Here is an 18,426-nt window from a genome sequence, read left to right on the forward strand (position 1 = left end):
TCAAAAGCTTTTCAAATAATTTTCTCTCCTTTGCTGCAATTGTGTATCCTGATTTACAAGATTTGTGCTCTCACTGCAAAAATAACTAAAAAGCCATATTACTAACTTGTAATAAGTGGTAATACTTTAAAACATTCTAGAATCGTCTGGATAGGAGAGGATCTGAATCTTTAATAGAAAGAAAAAATAAGTTCTCAGTTCTTGAGTTCAAAGAGAATGTTAAATTATGCCTTTTATGCCCCCCTGAAAAAAACGTAGAAGGCAATGAAAAATAACTCTCATTTAATAATGTATTTAAAATTTCCTTGTGTGTAAGCCCCTCTGAGTTCTGAGGGTTTGAGCTGTTTTTTTTAACAACTTAAGGCTTTTTGGTAAATGGCACAGTGTAAGAGGAAGTTGTACCTATAACAAAACAGTTCAAATAGGAAGAACAAACTTCTCTGTTGTGCCACCTCTTTAAAAAGTATTGGGTACACAGGATTGACCCTTGGGAGAAAAGGGACTGTGCAATGCCAGAGGAGCAGCCTTGCAGCCATAGTCACACAGTGTCTTGGTGAGGACAGTAATTTTACACCTTTCTGGTTTTGCTTTCCCAGAGTATTGCCAAGTCCTAAAAGAGACCTTCTGCTCCAGGAGCCAATTAAGGCAGTGGAAAGTTTTAGAAAATGCAGTGGTAGATTGGTAGGGAGAGGGCTGCTCTCCCATCCTGTTCTTGCTGTCCCCTTGTTGCTCCAGGGCTGCAGTCCCAGTGCAGCAGATGGATGAATGCAATGTGCTCTTTGGGCTGGCAGCTTTCTCATCCCCTTCCCCTCTGAGAAAGATGCTCCATAAATACAACTGACTAACTACAGTTACATAGTATATACACTATATGTATGTTTATATATACATATATGTAAAGCTAATTCTGGATGAGGTCTTCCTGTAGCTTGTAACCTAAACAAAGGACTCTCATCCAGTGGTTGGATGAGAAATGCAATGAGATGCAGACAGTGCTGTGGGTACTGATTCCTCTCAATCTCCACCTCTCTACCTTGCCCCAAAGCTGTTCTGCTGATGCTGCCTCCTTTGGGTGTATAGACTCATGGTGGCAACCGTTTGGGTTCATTAGCAATTGCCAGGCACTTTAGTGAGAACAAAGGCAGTTTAGTCTCTTACCCAAATTTCAACTTGGTAATTACAGAATGCCTTTCTGAATACCAGGCATATTGGTGATTCCTCCTGCTTTAGTCTCTGTTATTTGGAGTGTGGCTATGTTACTGACCCATTCCATCCTAGATGCTATTGCATCCTCCTTGCCCAGGAATTGTCTTGGCTTGCAAAGCAGGATGCAACCTAAAGTATGTATTCTATCACCATCTGTTGAAACCAGGTGAGGCAGTATTCTTTATCTCTTCCACAATCCATCATTAAGTCCCACTGTATGACTGATAAAATTACATCATCCCATTGTGAGATGCTCCAGCCAGGGGGAGGAGCCAAGCATTTCCTACCTAGATAAAATCTGAGATTTGGAACATCAGAGAAGCCTTTTTCACTGGTTTCCAGAGGAAAACCAGACCTTTCCACATCATCCCTGGACCTTCAGAGGAAAACTGCACCCTTCTACAGGACCACTGCTTCAAGTGAACCACATCTGTCACTGCAGGAGGATTGCAGCCACCATTTAATGGGACTGTTACCAACACCCTGACTGACAGAGTGTTAGGTTGTATTCTGACTCTGTCAGTGTTTTGGGATTGTTCTTTGTTTGTAATACTGTATTTCTATTTTAATTTTCTGGTAAAGAACTGCTATTCCTATTCCTATATCTTTGCCTGAGAGCTCCTTAATTTCAAAATTATATAATTTGGAGGGAGGGGGTTACATTTTCTGTTTCAAGACAGGCTTGTTCTTTTCTTAGTAGACACCTGTCTTTCAAACCAAGACAGAAATTTACCCACTGCTTCCTTCTTTTGCCTGCAAAAGAAGCCTGTAAAGTCTGTAAAGTGCTCTGGGACATGCCCAGCATCTGCTCTTTGCTCCCCTCTGTCTCTGGGAACAGCAGTGTGACTGTTGTCTCCAAGGGAGGGGCTCCCCAGCTCGGGATATTGTTTATCAGTCTCTGCCTTGAGGCTGTTGATTCCTGTTTACCTGCTGAGAGAAGTCATCCTGCCGGGAGGAATATTCCCAGTGCATCCCTCAGCTGAGCACCTATACAGGCAGTCTGGGGAAGTGGGGTGCACATCTGTCTCAGGAAGCTAAAAACAGCAGTTCGTGGCCTTCTGGGGTTGGCCCGTTCCCCTCCACCCCTTTGGCCCATTTGTGGAGGCGACTGTAGAGGGGGAAGCCCTTGTTCTCTCGGTAGATGTAGACACCTGTGATGGCATTCCACTGGGGGCTCGGCTGCACGCCCTCCACCGGGAACTCCTGCACCAGCTCCTTCTCCTCCTTGTCCAGTGCCACAAAGCCGAAGAACTGTTTCACGTTCTTGGCTGCCAGGATCCTGGAGTGGACCTCGGCCGTGCGTCGGAAGAGCTTGTCCTCGTTGGAGCGGTACTGGGCCCAGTAGGCCTCCTGCCGGTAGCTCAGCGGCGAGCAGCAGTGCTTCAGGCACTTGGTGAGGAAAACCAGGACCGCAACGATGCCGATGAGCAGCCAGCCGAAGAGCTGGGAGGGAAGAGAGAGGCTGCGTTAGGACACGGCAAGGCGGTGCCACCCACTCCCTGTGGCTTTCTCCCTGCTGTGCCTACCTGGGACTCGTATCTCAGCCTCCGTGTCACCTCATCCCTGGACTTGGTGAGGTTTGCAGGGACGTCTCTGCAGGGGAACTTGGCCAGCACCTCGGCCCCGTACTCAGCCGGAAACTTGTCCAGGGAGGATGGCTTGACAAACTCGCTGAGGGCACAGATGTAAGCCTCCCCACGCAGCAGAGAGATCACCGACCAAGTGATGGGTGCCACGGATGCCCGGCCCAGGATGGAGCCGAAGAGGAGGAAGGTGGCAGCAGCAGAGAAGTTCTTGGTGCCACGCTTGTGGCACTCGGCCACCAGGTTCCAGGTGTGGTTGTTCCACATGACACCAATGAGGAAGAGGGCCAGGGCCGGCACACCGATGGCAGCCAGCCCATAGATGTAGTTGCGGGCAGGGGAGCAGGGGCAGTTGAAGGCGACGACTGAGAAGAGCTCCTCGCTCCCCACCGTGCCCAGGGCCACCAAACCATTGAAAATCATCACGTCTTTGCTCTTGAAGAACAAGGAGAGGAAGCGGAAGTTCTCAGCGATGAGGGCGGCCATCTCGTCCGGGGGCTGAGAGCTGTGTGCTGCAGTGGGGGCTGTGCTGGCTCAGCCCCCAGCACTGAGGAACACTCCAGTGGGGAATGAAATGGCCTGTGCAAGGAGCTGTTCCAGGAGGAAGACACCTTCGCTGATGGCCCTTCCTCCCACGTACTGTCCCAGCCTCTGGAGCTGCTTCCTGATCCCAGGGGTACTTCAAAAGGGGCTGAAAAGGGACTTCACCTAAGCAATATGTGAAACCTCAGCCATTTTACTTTCCCAGGCAGCCCTCCAAAAGCTTCACTACAGCAAAGATGACAGGTGAGACATCTCTTTCTGTCCCTCTCAATTGCATGTTTGTCCTCTTTCCTTCTGTTTGGTTTTAGTCACTTCCCACAGAGGCAATTATTGTTAGCATCACTGGCAAAGTCTTGATGATCTCCCAAACCTGCAATGAAGGAGGACTTCATGTTACTGGGAAAACTGGACCAGAACACTAGCACTAGGATGTGTCCCAGCCCTGCCACTGACTCACACTAGCCCAGCTACATGTGGAACATGGCTGGGGCTGTGCTGCTTTGAAGGTGCTCTGTGTGGCTTTTGCTTCTCTTTAGAACTGATGAGTTAATATTTATTAATAGATACAGGTATGTGAGGAAGGCAGCAAGGGGTACTGTGAGACATCCCAGCAGATCTGGGAGAACAGAAATGTGGCATAAGGAGGCCCAGGCAGGAGCAGCCTTTGCTGAGAAGGATGAAGAGATGCTTGGGGGCTGTTGCTACCAGAAAGAGGAGTTACTTTATGGGAAAGCTTATCCTGATGTCCCAGGATACAAACACGAAATGCTCATAGAGCTGGGACAGCAATTATGTGTGAGCTTTTGCTAGGATTAGGTGTGGCAGGATGATCTTCAATACTGGAGTTGATTGACATGATTGTACTCCCTGTCCTGGCCTGCCCAGGAGTCCCAGCTCAGCCTGTTAATTGCTGCCCTGAGACTGAGCCCCTCAACCTGCAGCCTCAGTGCCAGAGATGCTCTTTGGTGCCCTTTGCCTGTGTTTAACCCACCAACACGGCTGCAGGCACTGATTTCTTTTAAAGGCAGGGAAATAACTGGGGAATGGATCCACACTCTGCATTCCCCCATCCCATCTGCAAGCTGGATTAAATTAATTTTTTAGCTGATTTTCCATCAGTGCTGCATCCCCACAGGGTTTCTCCTCAGGAAGCATCAAGCACCTTGCAAGCTTTGGGAACCCTCACCTCTGTGACAAAACTCACTGGCCTCAGAGGAACTGCTGCCACCAGGGTTTGATGGGGACAGCAAGGACCTGGGCACCCAACTAACCATCTCTGTCAGCTTGCACAGTGCTGGAAGTACTGGCACACATCTGGGGCTACCTGGGAGCCATGGCCCACAGGGCTGCTCCAAAGTCTTCCCTGGGCCACCTCAACTGTAGGGACTCAGGCAGAAGAGAGAAATATACTTTAATCCTTATGGTCTTTTGCACAAGGCTTGCTCTTACACTGTGCTTTAAATCACTACTCTGCCTCAGTTCATCTGCTGCCCCAACAAATCCTGGTTTTCTCCCTTTCTCCCTGGGGCAGAGGTGAGAAACGGGGGCAGAAATTTGGTCTCTGTTCTTTACTGTGTCTAATCCATGGCAGCCCCTTTAAAGTCACACTGTAATATTGCTGAGTTTGAATGTAAACAGCCCTTAATGTATTCCTGCAGCTTCCCAGTTTTCCATATGCAAAACTCCCTCTGCAAAGGAGACAGACCTGCTGAAAACTGCCACCACGTGACGGGGAGCCAGGCCTCCATCTCCATGCTTGGTGGAGCTCCACGTTTGCAGCCAGATGCTAAACCCACAGACTTGCTCCAGTTCAAGCATCTGTTGTTAGTTACTCACAAATAGCCCTGATAAACACAGCCCTGTAACCTTCCTTACAGCCTGGAAAATGGCAAAGCAAAAATCTGAGCAGCTGGCAAAGAGAAGTATTAGCCATTTAGAGATTACTCTTCCTCTGCTCCGTAGTTTTGGTCTGGGAGAGAGGGTAGGGTACAAGGGGAGGAGAGAAGCTGTTTACAGTAGCCACGTTTCTAAAAGCCTCTGTTTCTTTCCCCAAAATATATATGAAAGCAAGAAAAATAAGTCACTTACTTGAAAAAGTTGGTGAAACCAGTTCTGGAGCCTTCTCAGTACTTTCTGTGTTTTTTTGCTCAGGCTCTGGTCGTGGGGGGGTTTCCATCAGCACACAGGGCTGTGCAGGAGTTGGGATGCAGCCAAGGCTGGTCTGATGGGCAAAATGGAAGCTTTTGAAAACAGCCTTAACACTTTGCAAAGACTTCAGTTTGAAACGTGCCCTTCTCTGACGGCTTTTGGGAAGAGGAAGGAGGTTCTCAAACCCTGAGCTCCTGGGTGGGGCAAAGAGAGGCGCTTGGCTCTGTGCCCGGCTGAGTCACTGGAAAAAGCACATCGTGATGCAGATGTGCAATGGCTGGCCGGGATGGAGTTTGTCTGGAGAAGGGCAGCGATGAGGCAGCTTGCAGGGCTGCAGAGGGGGAAGGGGGATCCCCCAGCCTGGGGCTTGGGTGCAGCCCCACAGTCCCCAGGCCACACGGCCATGCTGGTGGGAGCACAGCAAGCAGGGACAGCACGGGAGAAGCTCACGGTCCCACGGAAGGGGCAGAAATTTCTGTTTTAGCACATGGAGCCGGCGCCCACTTGGGTGGGTGTTTGGGGCACGGCAAGCTCTGTGGGGTGCCAGGTTCCTCTTCCCCCACACGGGACTGAGCAGGCCGGGGCCCAGCAGGGTGGGGGCCATGTGTGCAGGGCTGGGCACAGCCTGCGTTTTGGCGAGTGCGGTGCATTCCTGCCTGGCTCAGCTTTTCCGCTCGCTGCTTCCTCTGCTTGAGCCATGCCCGTGAGGCGGCCGAGAGTGCCTCACTTTCTCTCTGCTCCCTCCTCTCCGCCATCTGTCCCTCAGCCCAGCTCTGCCCAGCCTGTTGCAGAGGCCGGAGGCCCCCATCCTCCTTCCCCACCCTCCTTGCAGTCTCGTCTCTGCAGTTAAACTCAGCCCTCCCCAGAGAATGCCTTCAGCACAGGCAAATCTTCAGCAACACCCACGTTCCCCTCTGCCCCGAGCAAACCTAGGCTCAGCCCAGTGCTGCTGGCTCAGCCCAGCGCTGGCAGCTCAGCCCGTGGGATTTTTGGACCGTGTTCCTCCCTAGCCCAGATGCGGGTCCCCGGGCGGGTTTTTGCAGCTCCTGGTTGTTTGGGTGCAGTGCATCCCTCGGCTGTCCCACAGCTCGGCTGGCTCCCTGCCGGCCTGGAGGGGCCCCTGGGGCTCGCTCCATGCTCAGGGCACTGCCACAAACCGGGATCGGCACCGGGACCACAGCCCGGCTGAAATCACAGGGTCTCTGCCGGGCTCCCTTGGGAAGGCTCTCCCAGAGGCAGTGAGCAACATCCAAATTCCAGCCAGGAGAGGAAAACCTCCCTGATCTGTGAAGACTCTGCAACTGCTGAATTTGCTGCATGGGGGAAAAGCTCTAATCCTAAAAATCTTAGTTAAAAGTCCAAATGCTTCTCATTGCAAATGCATCTAGTTATTTTGGTACCTTAATGGCTGTGCCGTGGAGACTGCCATCCCTCTGTGCTGCTCGCCATCGTGGGGACTCTGAGCACGGCTTCTCAGTGAGCCACGAACGGCACCGAGCTGCAAATAATAGGAGTGGAAACCGCCTTTATCTTTTAATCTCCTTTGCTTTGTAGATCAGGTTTTGTGCCTATTAATTTCTGGGCAGGTGCGTTAATTAAAGTTTGGGTGTGAAGATTAATGACAAAGCCATGTCACGCTCCTTTCTCCTGGCAGGTGGCCAGATTCAACCTGCCCTTGACTATGGGCTTGCTAAGATGCTCTCACAGCAGCCAGGAGAATTTCCTCGTCATTTTTGGTCCTTTGTTCTTTTCTCCCCAAAGCCTCTGTGGAGTTACACATTGATAATTAAGGTTTATGTAAATGACAGTCACCTCAGTTATTATGGCCAGCCATAATAAGTTGTTTGAACAAGAACACCGCAGCAGAATTTCAAGTGGATGAACATCTCAGAAGGGACATGGCAGGGCTAAAGCTTATCCCTCAATAGGGGTTTGCCTTCTGCATATTTGTAATCAAATCAGGGCCACTGGGAAGCACTCTTCCAGGCTGTGATTTCAATGGTCACCTCAAGGCCTGCATCATGTCATCCTCTGTTTCTATGGACGTGGGCAGCCACCTTATACTGTGTAATATTGGCAGTGACTTCCCCACTTCTCCTCTGAGGCCCAGGGCTGGCTGCTGCTGGAGGCCATGCACTGGCAAAACACTTCAACTCACACAGCCTCAGCACCTCAGGCTTGGCCTGGAGGCTCTTCCAGTCCTTTTTGTTGCATCCAAGTAAAGAAACACCAACAGCTTTTGTAAATAGCTTTTATAAATCCTGGTGTCTGAGCACAGAGCTTGAATGGTAAGCCTGAATTATTTATTTGTCTCCTTAAACAAACACCCAGGTGGGTTTTTAACAACAATTTTTGTGTCAGGGAGAGATACAGGAAAAATTGTAAGAACAAATCATCCTGAGGCAGATTTGTAGCAAGGTGTTAGTCTGGTCCCCTCTCCACCCCTTGCTGTTGAATGCTAGCTGCTCTCCTTGTCTGGACACTTCCCTCAAGGAGCATCTCTGTGGAATCCTCCTCTAATGGTGCCTGTAACAGCAACCACACTATTTCTGTAGTGTGATATGGGATGTTTCTTCACTAGCTCATTGCTTTGGTCAGATTTGTTTTAAAGCTTTTCTTGGCTTGAAGCTGTGTGTCTGTGGGGATGTAGTGTGGAGGGGTAATGTGATCTTTTAGGGTTTCACAACTTGTCAGGAGAAAGGGGCACTCCCACCTTGTTTCCCCACCAGGGAATTTTTAATACTGCCTAAACCTACATACACTGCTCAATGCTGAGCATGTCATGAAAGAGAGGAAGTTTTGCACATCTGGTAGTGTCTGTCTTGGCAACTGCCACAACACCAACCTGCTGCTCAGTGGTGTGGGACACATGACACATCTGGCTGCCACATTGCACCCTTCAGCATCCCTGGGGCTTGTCCATCAGGGCCTTGAAAAATTGTCCCTAGTGGCACAAAACTCATTACCTGAACTAGTGATGCTGTAGGACTGGATGTGAGAGCAGGTGAGAGCAGATGGGATCACACTGGCATCACTGAGCCTGTTGGGTGCCTGTTCCCCTGCAGCTGCTGTAGCACTGGCCCTTTCCTGTGCCCTGGCTTCTGCCCTCTCTGCAGTCCATCTCACAAAAAATGTGATTCCTCCTCTGCACAGCTCTGTGGGCCCTCACACCCAGCTGTAGTAGGCAGCTGTCTCTCTTCGGGGTGCAGAGGGGTACATGGGGGGCTGTCCTTCTCCTGCCCAGCCATTTCCCGTGGGGAGGGCAGGTGGGTGGAGGTGCAGTGCGGGCTTGCATCTGTGCCAGCTCTTCAGGGCCATGTTCATGGTGCCCTGGTCAGTGATGCCCAAGAGCTTCTCAGCAGCTTCCCCTGCATCAGCAGGGGCTTTCCTGGGCAGGTGGCAGCGAGCAGCCACCAGGTCTGTGCTCATGCCCTCAAAGAACTGCTGGATGCAGACCTTGGCAAAGCTCCTGGCATGCTCTGCACAGGTCTCATCAAACAGCTTGCGCTCGATGTCGATGTAGTGGGACCAGTATCTGCTCTTCAGGAAGGCAGCCTGGCTGAAGCAGGGCCGAAGAGATCTGACCAAGAAAGCCAGAGTGGTCATCAGCAGCACAAAGCACCAGCCCAGAGCCTGCAGGGATGAAGGGGAGCCAGAGCTGTCACAGGCAGGCACAGCACATGCCCAGCAGAATCCCCCTGGTTCACAAACAAGCCTGACTCCACTTTGGGCTGTTGGACATTTGTCTGTGTTTACACTGCAAAACTGGACAAGGAGGCCCTATGAACCATTTGCACTGGAATTTTGTTCAGTGCATCCACATAGGCAGCACCTCTTACTTGTGGAGCTTCAGCAGGCACTGACCATAAATAACACCAGGGCTGAATCCAGTGCCCAGCCCTTGTTCATGCCTCTGATATGATGGTGCCTCACCTAGGTCTAGGATAGCCTGTGTCCTCTGACTTGCAGCATTGTCCCAGATACTCCCTGTTTTATGAAGTGTCTAATTCTTTTTTCCGAGCTGTTGAACTTAGTAACATCTACTGTGAGTGAGCAGCAGTGAAAGCTCCCCTATTAATGGGGTCTGACAGGAAGGGTGAGATGAGGGCAGAGCCAGGACCAGTCTGTCTTGTTCACCATCAGTCTTAACTCAAGCTGCCTCTGGGCTGTACTGCCAGAGCTCATGTGGAATGCTCCTGGAAATGCAGCCCCCTAAAAGAGCACCTGGGGGGAGGTTCTATGTGGGATACCCTGTTTATCAGCTCCCAATGCTTTCCAATTGCGGTCTGCCCAGGAAAATCTGCTTTGTGTCTTTGGAAAAGTTCCTGGGGCTCCATTTCTTTTAAAGGAAATAATAACTCCTCCCTGCCCTAAGGAGGTCAGGCAGAAGGGCTGCTTATAAATGGGAGTGCATGAGTGACAGGTGTTTCAGACTATCCTGTCTCCTGCATGGCCAGGAGCAGAGGGCTTGAGAGGAATTAAGCACAGGACAAGTGGTTAGTGGCACCTTCATTTGTGGTTCCCTGGGATGGTTAATAAACACACACTGGCTGTTCCCATGTAGCGGCAGAGACAAGTGGCACAGATGGTTATTGGCCCGTTGCTTGCACATGTTGTAATAAGAAGCAAGGGCAACTGATTGGAGAGGGTGACAACCTACCAGCCACTGATCCATCTCAGCCCCTTCTGAATTTGCTCTGAATAAATACATGCTAATGGTTTGGCTGTCACTGTTCTGCAGCCCTGGCCTGCCCAGGCAGGAGGGGGGACTAATTATCAGGATGCCCTACAGCTACAGCCTCTGTACCACACTGGAGGCATAACTCCAGAGAGCTGAGTCTGAACACCTTATATCCCTGCAAAATCACCCATCTCTCCTGCTGCAATTTGATTTCAACAAGGAGATTCTATAAAGGGAGGAGCTAAGGCTGGCAGTGCCTAACCCCAAGCTGTCAGTGAGAGCACGGTCATGGTGCCTCTTACCTGTGAGATACAGCGCAGGTACCTGATGGCCACTTCATTGGCAATGAGCTGCTGCCCATTGTAGATCTCCTTGCAGGGGATCCGGGCCAGGACCTGCTGTATCTCCCCCTGGGAGAGATGGGGGTGGCTGGCATTGCCCAGGCTCTCCACGGGCACCGAGGTGCAGAAGGCACAGGTGAAGCACTTGCCATCCAGCAGTGTCACCGACACCCAGACCGCAGGGGCGATCATGGCCCGCTGTGCCATGGAGCAGAACATGTAGCGCAGCACGGCCGGGTCCTTCCCCCGCTGGCCTTGCGGCCGCCTCCACTCCTCTGCCAGCATGGAGATGTTGTTGTTCAGCACAAAACCCAGCAGGAACAAGATGAAGGGGGGCACCAGGAGGATGCCCAGCCCATAGGCCAGGTTGTAGTGTGGCAGGCAGGGGCAGTTGAAATCAAAGGCTGAGTACATCTGGGTGCTGGCAAGGGCCATGATCCCACAGATGCCATTCATGAAGGACTCTTGGTTGGACTGGAAGAACTGGAAGATCATCCGAAACTTGTCCATCTTTGCTTGATTCCTTGTCTTACTAGGGTCCAAGCTGTGGCCTCAGTTTATCCCATTCTTTCAGATTTCCTCTTCAGAGATGGCATCACCAAGTTTCTGTGCAGCTCACTGTTTCATTCATGCACTCTTACAACCTCACTATTTAAAGCAGAAAATTAATTTTTTTTTTTCTGCTGATTTTGCTGCCTACAAAAGTTTAGAGCTTTCTTCCTCCTGCTCTTCTTTGGATCTGGGATGTGGGTTGTTTCTGGTTTACAAAGCCTGATTTCATTCTTCTCCACATCCACATTTCTGCAGCCTCCCAGCCACCAGTCCTCTTTGCTGGAGGGTGCAGCTGTTACCATGGCTGTGTCCTCCTCAGAACACTTTGTGCCGTGGGCAGAGTTGGCTGATTGGCCTCTGTGAACCTGTTTGCAAATGCAGGGGGTGGGTGCTCCTCCCAGGACTGAACAGGACACTCCACCTCTGCAGTGCTGGCACACATGAAAAAACTGGATTCCAGAGCTCCCCCCTCCCCTCCGTGTGTCTGCCTTGCCTCAGCAGCATCTTCTTTATTCCGCAGAGGGAAGGGAAAAGAATAAGAAAAGCAGAGGAGGGAGAGGTAACAGTAGGATCAGGCTTGGCTTCTACAGCACAAATCTAAAAGAAGTTGATGGTGTTGATGGTGTGCTCCTGCATCTCAGTTCCCAGTTCACAAAGCAGCCTTGGTGCACTCAGTTGCTCCCTCAGGCTGGCCAAAAGATGGGGGATTACTGGGACTACAAGTGGCTGTAACAGAGATGGTGGCAATGGCTCAGTCACTCCTGTCCAGGCACCACCTGAACTGTTCATATGAGGATCAAGATACATGTGACTGGGCACCAGTGCGACTGTAATGGTGACTGTGGGACATGTCACCAGGGGAAGCTGTACATAGGTGGGTGGCACAAGGAAGACACAGGAGGGTTACTTTCCCCCAAGGTTTTGCAGTGTGTCAGTACAGAGGTAGGAATCCAGACCAGGTGTTTTGACCATTTGTCAGCACTGCAGGTTCTGAGTCTGCCCTACACCAGACCCAGGGCTCAGTTGATTATGCTGAGTTCACCCTGAGATGCCACCGCAGAGGTGAGCACAGAATGTGTGGGTAATACCTGAGCAGTCTTAGCCCTGCTTGCTGTGGAGAGGTTAATTGCATGATCTCATCAAATGGAAAGAGATTTTGCTGCATGAATATAGATGAGGCCTATTGTACTGCTAGCTAAGAGCTCAGACTGGCTTCTCTATTCACCTGGCAAGTAGCTTTTTGAAGGGCAGTTCACATCAAAGCCTGCATGAATCAGCCCTGTAAAAAGCTGAGAGTTTTTGATCTCCAGGAAAACCCTGCCTTTTATTAAACATTAGTGAAGGGCCTGAGCCTGCTTCGTGTACAGCACTACAGTTCTCACTGAAGCCAACAATAGGTCAGTGGGAATCAAAAAAGAGCTCATGGAAGACAATGCTTAGGTCTTTCCTTCCATGTTGATTTCCATGTTAGGAAGGACTTTGTTATCATGAGCTTCCAAACAGAAAGTTCACTCTAACTGACTTGCAAGGGAAGGCAGAACTGATGATTCTTCCCAAATCCCAACTTATTTGTGCTCTGGAAACCTTTCCTGAAAGAGATGGTATATGCCCTAATCCCTCCCAGAACCCAGTCCTACACCTGCACACCAAGACAGACTGCAGGGTGTGGAGGTGAGGGGGCTTTGCATGTCCCAGTCAGTGTAGGATATAGAAAGGAGGGATGTGAAAGCAGCAATAATTCCCATCAGGAGAGTTTGGGAAGTGACTGAGGAAGTTGTCTTTGCAGTCAGCTCTGCTGATTCACAGGCTCTTGGCAGGTGAGGATCCCTAGGGATGCCGGGTGTATCTGCGGGTCAGGCATCACAACAGCCCTAAGAGACAAAGAGCTGCTAAAGTTTGTGAATGACCTTCTCTGCCCCAACTTCCACAGGAGGGAACACACTCTTAATAGAGCTGGTGGGAAGAGACTTCTGGAGATTTTTTGGTCCACCCACCCCTCCCCGCACAAAACACATTCAGGCTCACATACAATCAGGATGTGAATATTTCCATAGATGGAGGTGCCATAGACTTTCTGGACAAGCCTTTCCATCACCCTCAAAATCAATATTTTCTTCTGTTTAAATTGAAGGAATTTCCTGCATTTTGTGTCTAATGCCTCTTGTCCTGTCGTAGGGTGCCAGATATCACTTTCCACAAGGGAGAGGAAACACAGCAGGAGACTCAGGGAGCCTGAGAGAAATGAGCACCCATGGCCCCAGCCAACTGGAGCTACTCTATGACCTGACCAGACTCTCCCAGCAGCACGTGAACCTTTGTAGATCTTCAAAATCTATGGCAGCACCCTTAAACCCTCCTGTTTTCTCCCTCCTGGTATAGATAACAAATCTGTTCCTCTTCCCCTTTTTTGCATTTCATATTTTGTGGCCACAATGGGATGACTTAAAACCTGAGAATATGGAAAGCAGCATGCAAATAGCGCTGCAGACCTCAGCTCTGAGTGTGTTAGGGAAATACCCAATTTGACTAGTATGGAATGGTGAATCCAAACTGAGCTGCAGCCTCAGATTTGTGTTGTCATTTATGATAAAAGTAAACCAGAGACACAATTCAAAGTGCAATGCTGACTTCAAGTAAGAGCTCAGAAGTTCCCTGGATCTAAAGAGCTCCTGAGGAGAAGACCACTGTGTTTTTCCCTACCAGCATGGGCCACAGCTGGCTCTGTGCACTCTCCAAGCATATCCAAGGGAGCTCAGGGATTCATCCAGATCTGATTTTGCTATGCAAACAAGAAAAGCTTTGCAGCCCATCCCTCTGTGCCCTGCAGCTCCTGATTGAGCTCCAGTGGGCCACGAGGTGCAGCTGCCCATGGCTGGGCTATGGAGTTATTTTGCCTCTCAGTGTTTTACCCAGTGCATCCTCATTCTCTGGCCTGTGCATACAAACATCCTGGGGAGGAGGTGACCCACCTGCCAGCAGCTTGACAAGTCAATTTTGGGCATTAATAGGCATTTTCATTTTGATCCCTCATTTTGGATTTAGTCCCAATGTGGTGGCAAGTTTCTCTGCCCCTATCCCACCCTCTTATTTCCTTCTGGAAGACCTGCTTGCCCCACTTATCCATGCACATCCAAGGAGACATTTCTTCTTCACCCCCACCTCCTCCCAGCCCTTCCATGCTGCACCTCTCCCTCCAAGAGACATAATGGGCATCACTGTGAGGTTCAGCCTGGAGGAATAGATATGTCTGTTCTGGGTCAGTTTGCAGCAAAGACTTTAATGCATCCAGGCAGCAGTGCTGGACAGAAGTACCATCATACTGGCACCATATACAATGGAGGCTGGAAAAGGCGGGTGAGAAAGCAATTATCATTAAAGGCACAAGGTTAGGTCAGTTTGTACTCAAATCCAGCAGGGTGGGGTGTTTAAAATCTATGTTCAGACTTCTCAGGCAGAGTCAGTGTGTCCTTTCCATGGCTTAGCACCAGTGCTTACAGCAGCTACCTAAACCCCAGCATAGCCCTATGGTTTTGTTTTGCAAAGCCTCCATCTCCTGTTCCTTCTGCAAATACAACCCAACCTAATCCTTTTTGGAGGTGTCTTCAATTAATTTATTAATTTAATTAATTTTAATTATGCTGCTCTATGAATTCCAGTTTGTTGCCATATTTAATTTTTAAAATGCATGTTGATGGGTTGTTAGAGGAAGGCAGAACAGTTTGGCAGTTAGGCTGGGGGCAGCCAGAGCTGTTAGCAGATGGGAAGACATAGGAGGTGATTTTGCCTTTTTGAGTAAATATGTTGGTGTGGTACTAAGAGAGTAGCCAATTAAATAATTTCTGTGTCAGCTCTGATAAAGCTTTGAAACAGGTTTCACTGGAATGGGCAGGAGCTTCTCACACCTCTGTGTGTGTATGGTCTGTGTATGCAGCCAGATATTGCTGCCATAGTTAAATCCTTCCTCAAGCCAGAACATTTTTATCACAGCTGTAAGAAGCTGCAAACTCTTTGATATGACTAAAATACCCTACAGAGCTCTTGGCTGAGAAATGTCATTAACAGTGTCTGTATCTGGGACCCTTCGACTCTCAGAACTAGCTGACTTTGGAGGTTTTGCTAGGCATGCCCTGGAATGCAGCCTTTGGGGTTGGAGTTTTGGAGGAAGATATGAGCAGCACTGTCATCTGCCTGCTGGTCTTTGCTTTGTGCAGAGGTTTGGCAAGGACAAACCTTCTGTGTCTGCAGGACAAAGCCCCCTTTAGACATTGGTGTGCAGGGGGAATTTGGAGTGGGTGCTGGTGTTGTCTGCCCAGGGCAGAGGGGATCTCTCTCGCACCAGGGGATGCCTCTGGTGTGCCTGGCTGACATCCAGGGGAGGTTTCTCATAGTACCACGTTTTCAGAAGTTTGTTCACCTGGTCCTGATCTGTGATGCCCTGGAGAAGATCTTCCTCTCCTTCATCCTGCTCTCCCTCCCTAGGCAAGCTGAAGCTGTGCAGTTTGATCTCTTGCCGCATGCTTTCGAAGAAGTGGAGGATGCATTTGTGAGCAAAGAGCCGGCTGTGCTCACAGCAGGCTTCCTCAAAAATCTTTTGCTCCATGTCAATGTAGTTGCTCCAGTGACGTGCCTGCAGGAGGGTGGCCTGGTTGAAGCAAGGTCTGAGCCAGCGGGCAAGGAAAGCTGCTATGATAAGGATCAACAAAATGCTCCAGCCAAGTGCCTGTGTGATAAGAAAGAAGCAGAGAAATAGGAGCAACACAGACACAAGGATAGGCACAAGCTCTTTCCCTGTATAAGTGAGACAAGGAGTTTGTGTGGCTGCAGGGGAAATGTGATTTATCTGGACTCCTGTCTTTGATCTGTCCCTGTAGTCCAGCACCTCATACTGCATCCGGAGGGTTGGTATAATTTCCTTCCAGAGAATAGGGGCTATTTATCTGTGCATGAATCATTCAGTAAGGATAACTGGTTGCAAAACTGCCTGGAGCAAGCAGGCATTTGCTATGAGCACAGGCATGCCCCAGGGAAAGATGACTTTAGTGCTCTCCTCTGGCATTTCCTTATCTCCACTGATCTTCATCTGCCACCTTCACTAATTCCAGGGCCCAGGAGTCCACACAGCAGCATGAAGACAGCCCAGAGTATGGGCAGCTCCTTTTAATAAGGAGGAAGGGCTTGTTTTCAATGATCTTCCACCAGTTCTGATGCCTGACCAGGCACTTCTATACCAAGAGCTGAGGTCAGTTTGGGCTCCACTCCCTGTTGTGCCCTGTTCTGTTGCCCCTGAGCAAGCTGTTTTCATCTTACACTGTCCTTAAAACAGTGGGTCCTGTCTGCAGGCTTAGCAGTTAGAAAGATCTTCTGACACTGAACACATCTTTTTATTATCTGGGTTTAGAAGCTGCTCATTCTTTTAATAAACCATTCATCATTTCTTTCCTTTTCCCTACCTGACTTAAGATTATCACTTAAGATAGCAACATTTGGAGGCAGAAAGAAGCCCAGAGCATCCTTGCTCCTGGCCTGACCACAATGAAGTGATGGCAAATCAAGGAACAGCAGGAGCAGATGCCACATGCGTGGTCACCTCACCAACACGAGAGGCTGTGCCAGCAGTGACCCACCTGGGAGCAGCAGCGCAGGTACCTGGACACTGCCTTACGGGATGTGCTGTTCCTCATGAGCTCCTCATCCTTGCAGGGTACCTTGGCCAGCAGCTGCTGCACCTGCACTGTGCTCACATTGGCAAAGCCCACAAACTTCTCGGGATCCACGGAACCACTGAAAGCGCAGATCAGGCATTTGCCATCCAGGAGGGTGACAATGATCCAGACGACAGGGGCAACCATGGCTCGCTGCAGGATGGAGGAGCACATGTACCTGGAGCAGCAGAGAGAGAGGTGAGTGGGTTGATGCTGGGAGCTTTCTCCTCATCCAGAGCCCTGAGGGATGCAGGCTGTCCTGTGTCAAGCAGTCTTTCCAGATGCAGGGAGCTGATTCCCAGGGCTGCCCTCAGTGTTGCTCCAGCTGAAGCTTCTGCTCTGGGATGTCATTATTGGTTCTACCTCTCAGTGAAACCTGCACTGGCACATGGCAGAGCTCTGTGTGCTGTCTGCACTCACTGCACTGTCTCCTCACCATGTGATTGCCTTTACTGTAGCCTTGTATTTCCCATGCACAGATCTTTGTCAGCTCTCCCTTGTCTTTCACATTCACACTTTTTGTTCTCATCAGTTTCAAGCTGGAAAATCCCCTTCTTACTGCGGTCTTTCTTGCCCCTCTCTGAGCCAACCTGTGCACTGCATGAAACAGCTGTTACTGCATCTAACAGATGGAATATGATTCTCCTCATCCTTCCACCAGTACAAACTAGAAAAAAAATCAGGTGAAGGGAGAGAGATCACGAGCCTTTTAATAATGAATGACTGTGATGAAAATGGCACACCTTCTGCATATTTAAAAGCAAATGCCTCATCTTTTTGCACATAGAAGACCCAGGAGACACCCTGTGAATGCATGACAGGGCAGCAGCAATGCAGTTTCCCAGGGTGGCAGCATAAGCCCAGGTGTTGAGGCACTCCTGCTCTCTTTAGCTGGGATGGAATGAGACTGCCTCAACTATGTGCTGGATGTGAATGCATTTACCATACCCCTGCCCCTCCAGGGTCATGGGGACAGGTCTAGGAGATGAGATACAAGAAAATTAATCTACCAGGAGGATCAAAGCCATGGAGAAAGACAGCTAAACAGGAGGTGAGAAGAGGGATGCCAGTGCTCTGCAAACCCCACCTGATGACAGCAAGGTCCTTCTTCCTGTGTCCCTGTGGTCGTCTCCACTCCTCCAGCATCACCAGGGACTGTCTGTTGAGGATGAGGCCACACAGGAAGAGGATGATGGGGGGTATGAACATGACCCCCAAGCCATATGCCATGTTGTACTGGGGCAGGCAGGGGCAGCTGAAGTCAAAGCTGGTGTACATCTTTACACTTGCCAGGGCCAGCAGCCCACAGATCCCGTTCATGACAGACTCTGAGTTGGACTGGAAATACTGGAAGATCATCCTGAAACGATCCATTGTGTTCTTTTGGCCAGGGGTGCTCCTCCTGGGAAATCCTGCTGCTGCCACAGGGCAGGAGATGCAGCTAAGCCTCCAGTGAGCAGGAGGATGAGAATGGAAGAGAGCTGCTGTGGTAGAGGGAGCACCCTGTGCTGGGGTTTCCCCACTGGCACACAGCTCTCACAGGTCTGTCTCTCACCCAGTGCTTGTCTTCCAGGGCAGTTGGTTGCTTTTCTAGGTGAACTGATGGATACAGCCTCCAGCAGACTTTTTTTCCACCTTGTTTTTCATTGTCAGGGCTGTCCCACACAGCA

The 18,426-nt window shown here is 50.1% G+C and overlaps 3 protein-coding genes across 3 annotated transcripts; all 3 read right to left on the reverse strand.

Moving 5' to 3' along the window:
* Positions 1-265: 265 nt before the first annotated feature.
* CALHM2 (calcium homeostasis modulator family member 2) lies at positions 266-5,630 on the reverse strand. Its single transcript, XM_079312112.1, has 3 exons — positions 5,421-5,630; positions 2,733-3,702; positions 266-2,649 (listed from the first exon to the last, which is right to left on the reverse strand). Exons 2-3 carry the CDS (start codon positions 3,273-3,275, stop codon positions 2,233-2,235), a joined length of 960 nt encoding a protein of 319 aa, XP_079168238.1. The 5' UTR covers positions 3,276-3,702; positions 5,421-5,630; the 3' UTR covers positions 266-2,232.
* A 3,015-nt stretch (positions 5,631-8,645) lies between these two features.
* On the reverse strand, positions 8,646-11,012 carry CALHM1 (calcium homeostasis modulator 1; the record flags this gene model as incomplete). Its single annotated transcript, XM_079313168.1, has 2 exons — positions 8,646-9,113; positions 10,464-11,012. The coding sequence occupies 2 exons, from the start codon at positions 11,010-11,012 to the stop codon at positions 8,646-8,648; spliced, it is 1,017 nt and encodes a 338-aa protein (XP_079169294.1).
* Positions 11,013-15,312: 4,300 nt separating this feature from the next.
* Positions 15,313-18,130, reverse strand: CALHM3 (calcium homeostasis modulator 3; the record flags this gene model as incomplete). Its single annotated transcript, XM_079312505.1, has 3 exons — positions 15,313-15,774; positions 16,679-16,934; positions 17,844-18,130. The coding sequence occupies 3 exons, from the start codon at positions 18,128-18,130 to the stop codon at positions 15,313-15,315; spliced, it is 1,005 nt and encodes a 334-aa protein (XP_079168631.1).
* Positions 18,131-18,426: the final 296 nt, after the last annotated feature.

Source organism: Erithacus rubecula, assembly GCF_903797595.1.
Source record: "Erithacus rubecula genome assembly, chromosome: 9".
In the NCBI taxonomy this organism is placed as follows: Eukaryota; Metazoa; Chordata; class Aves; order Passeriformes; family Muscicapidae; genus Erithacus; species Erithacus rubecula.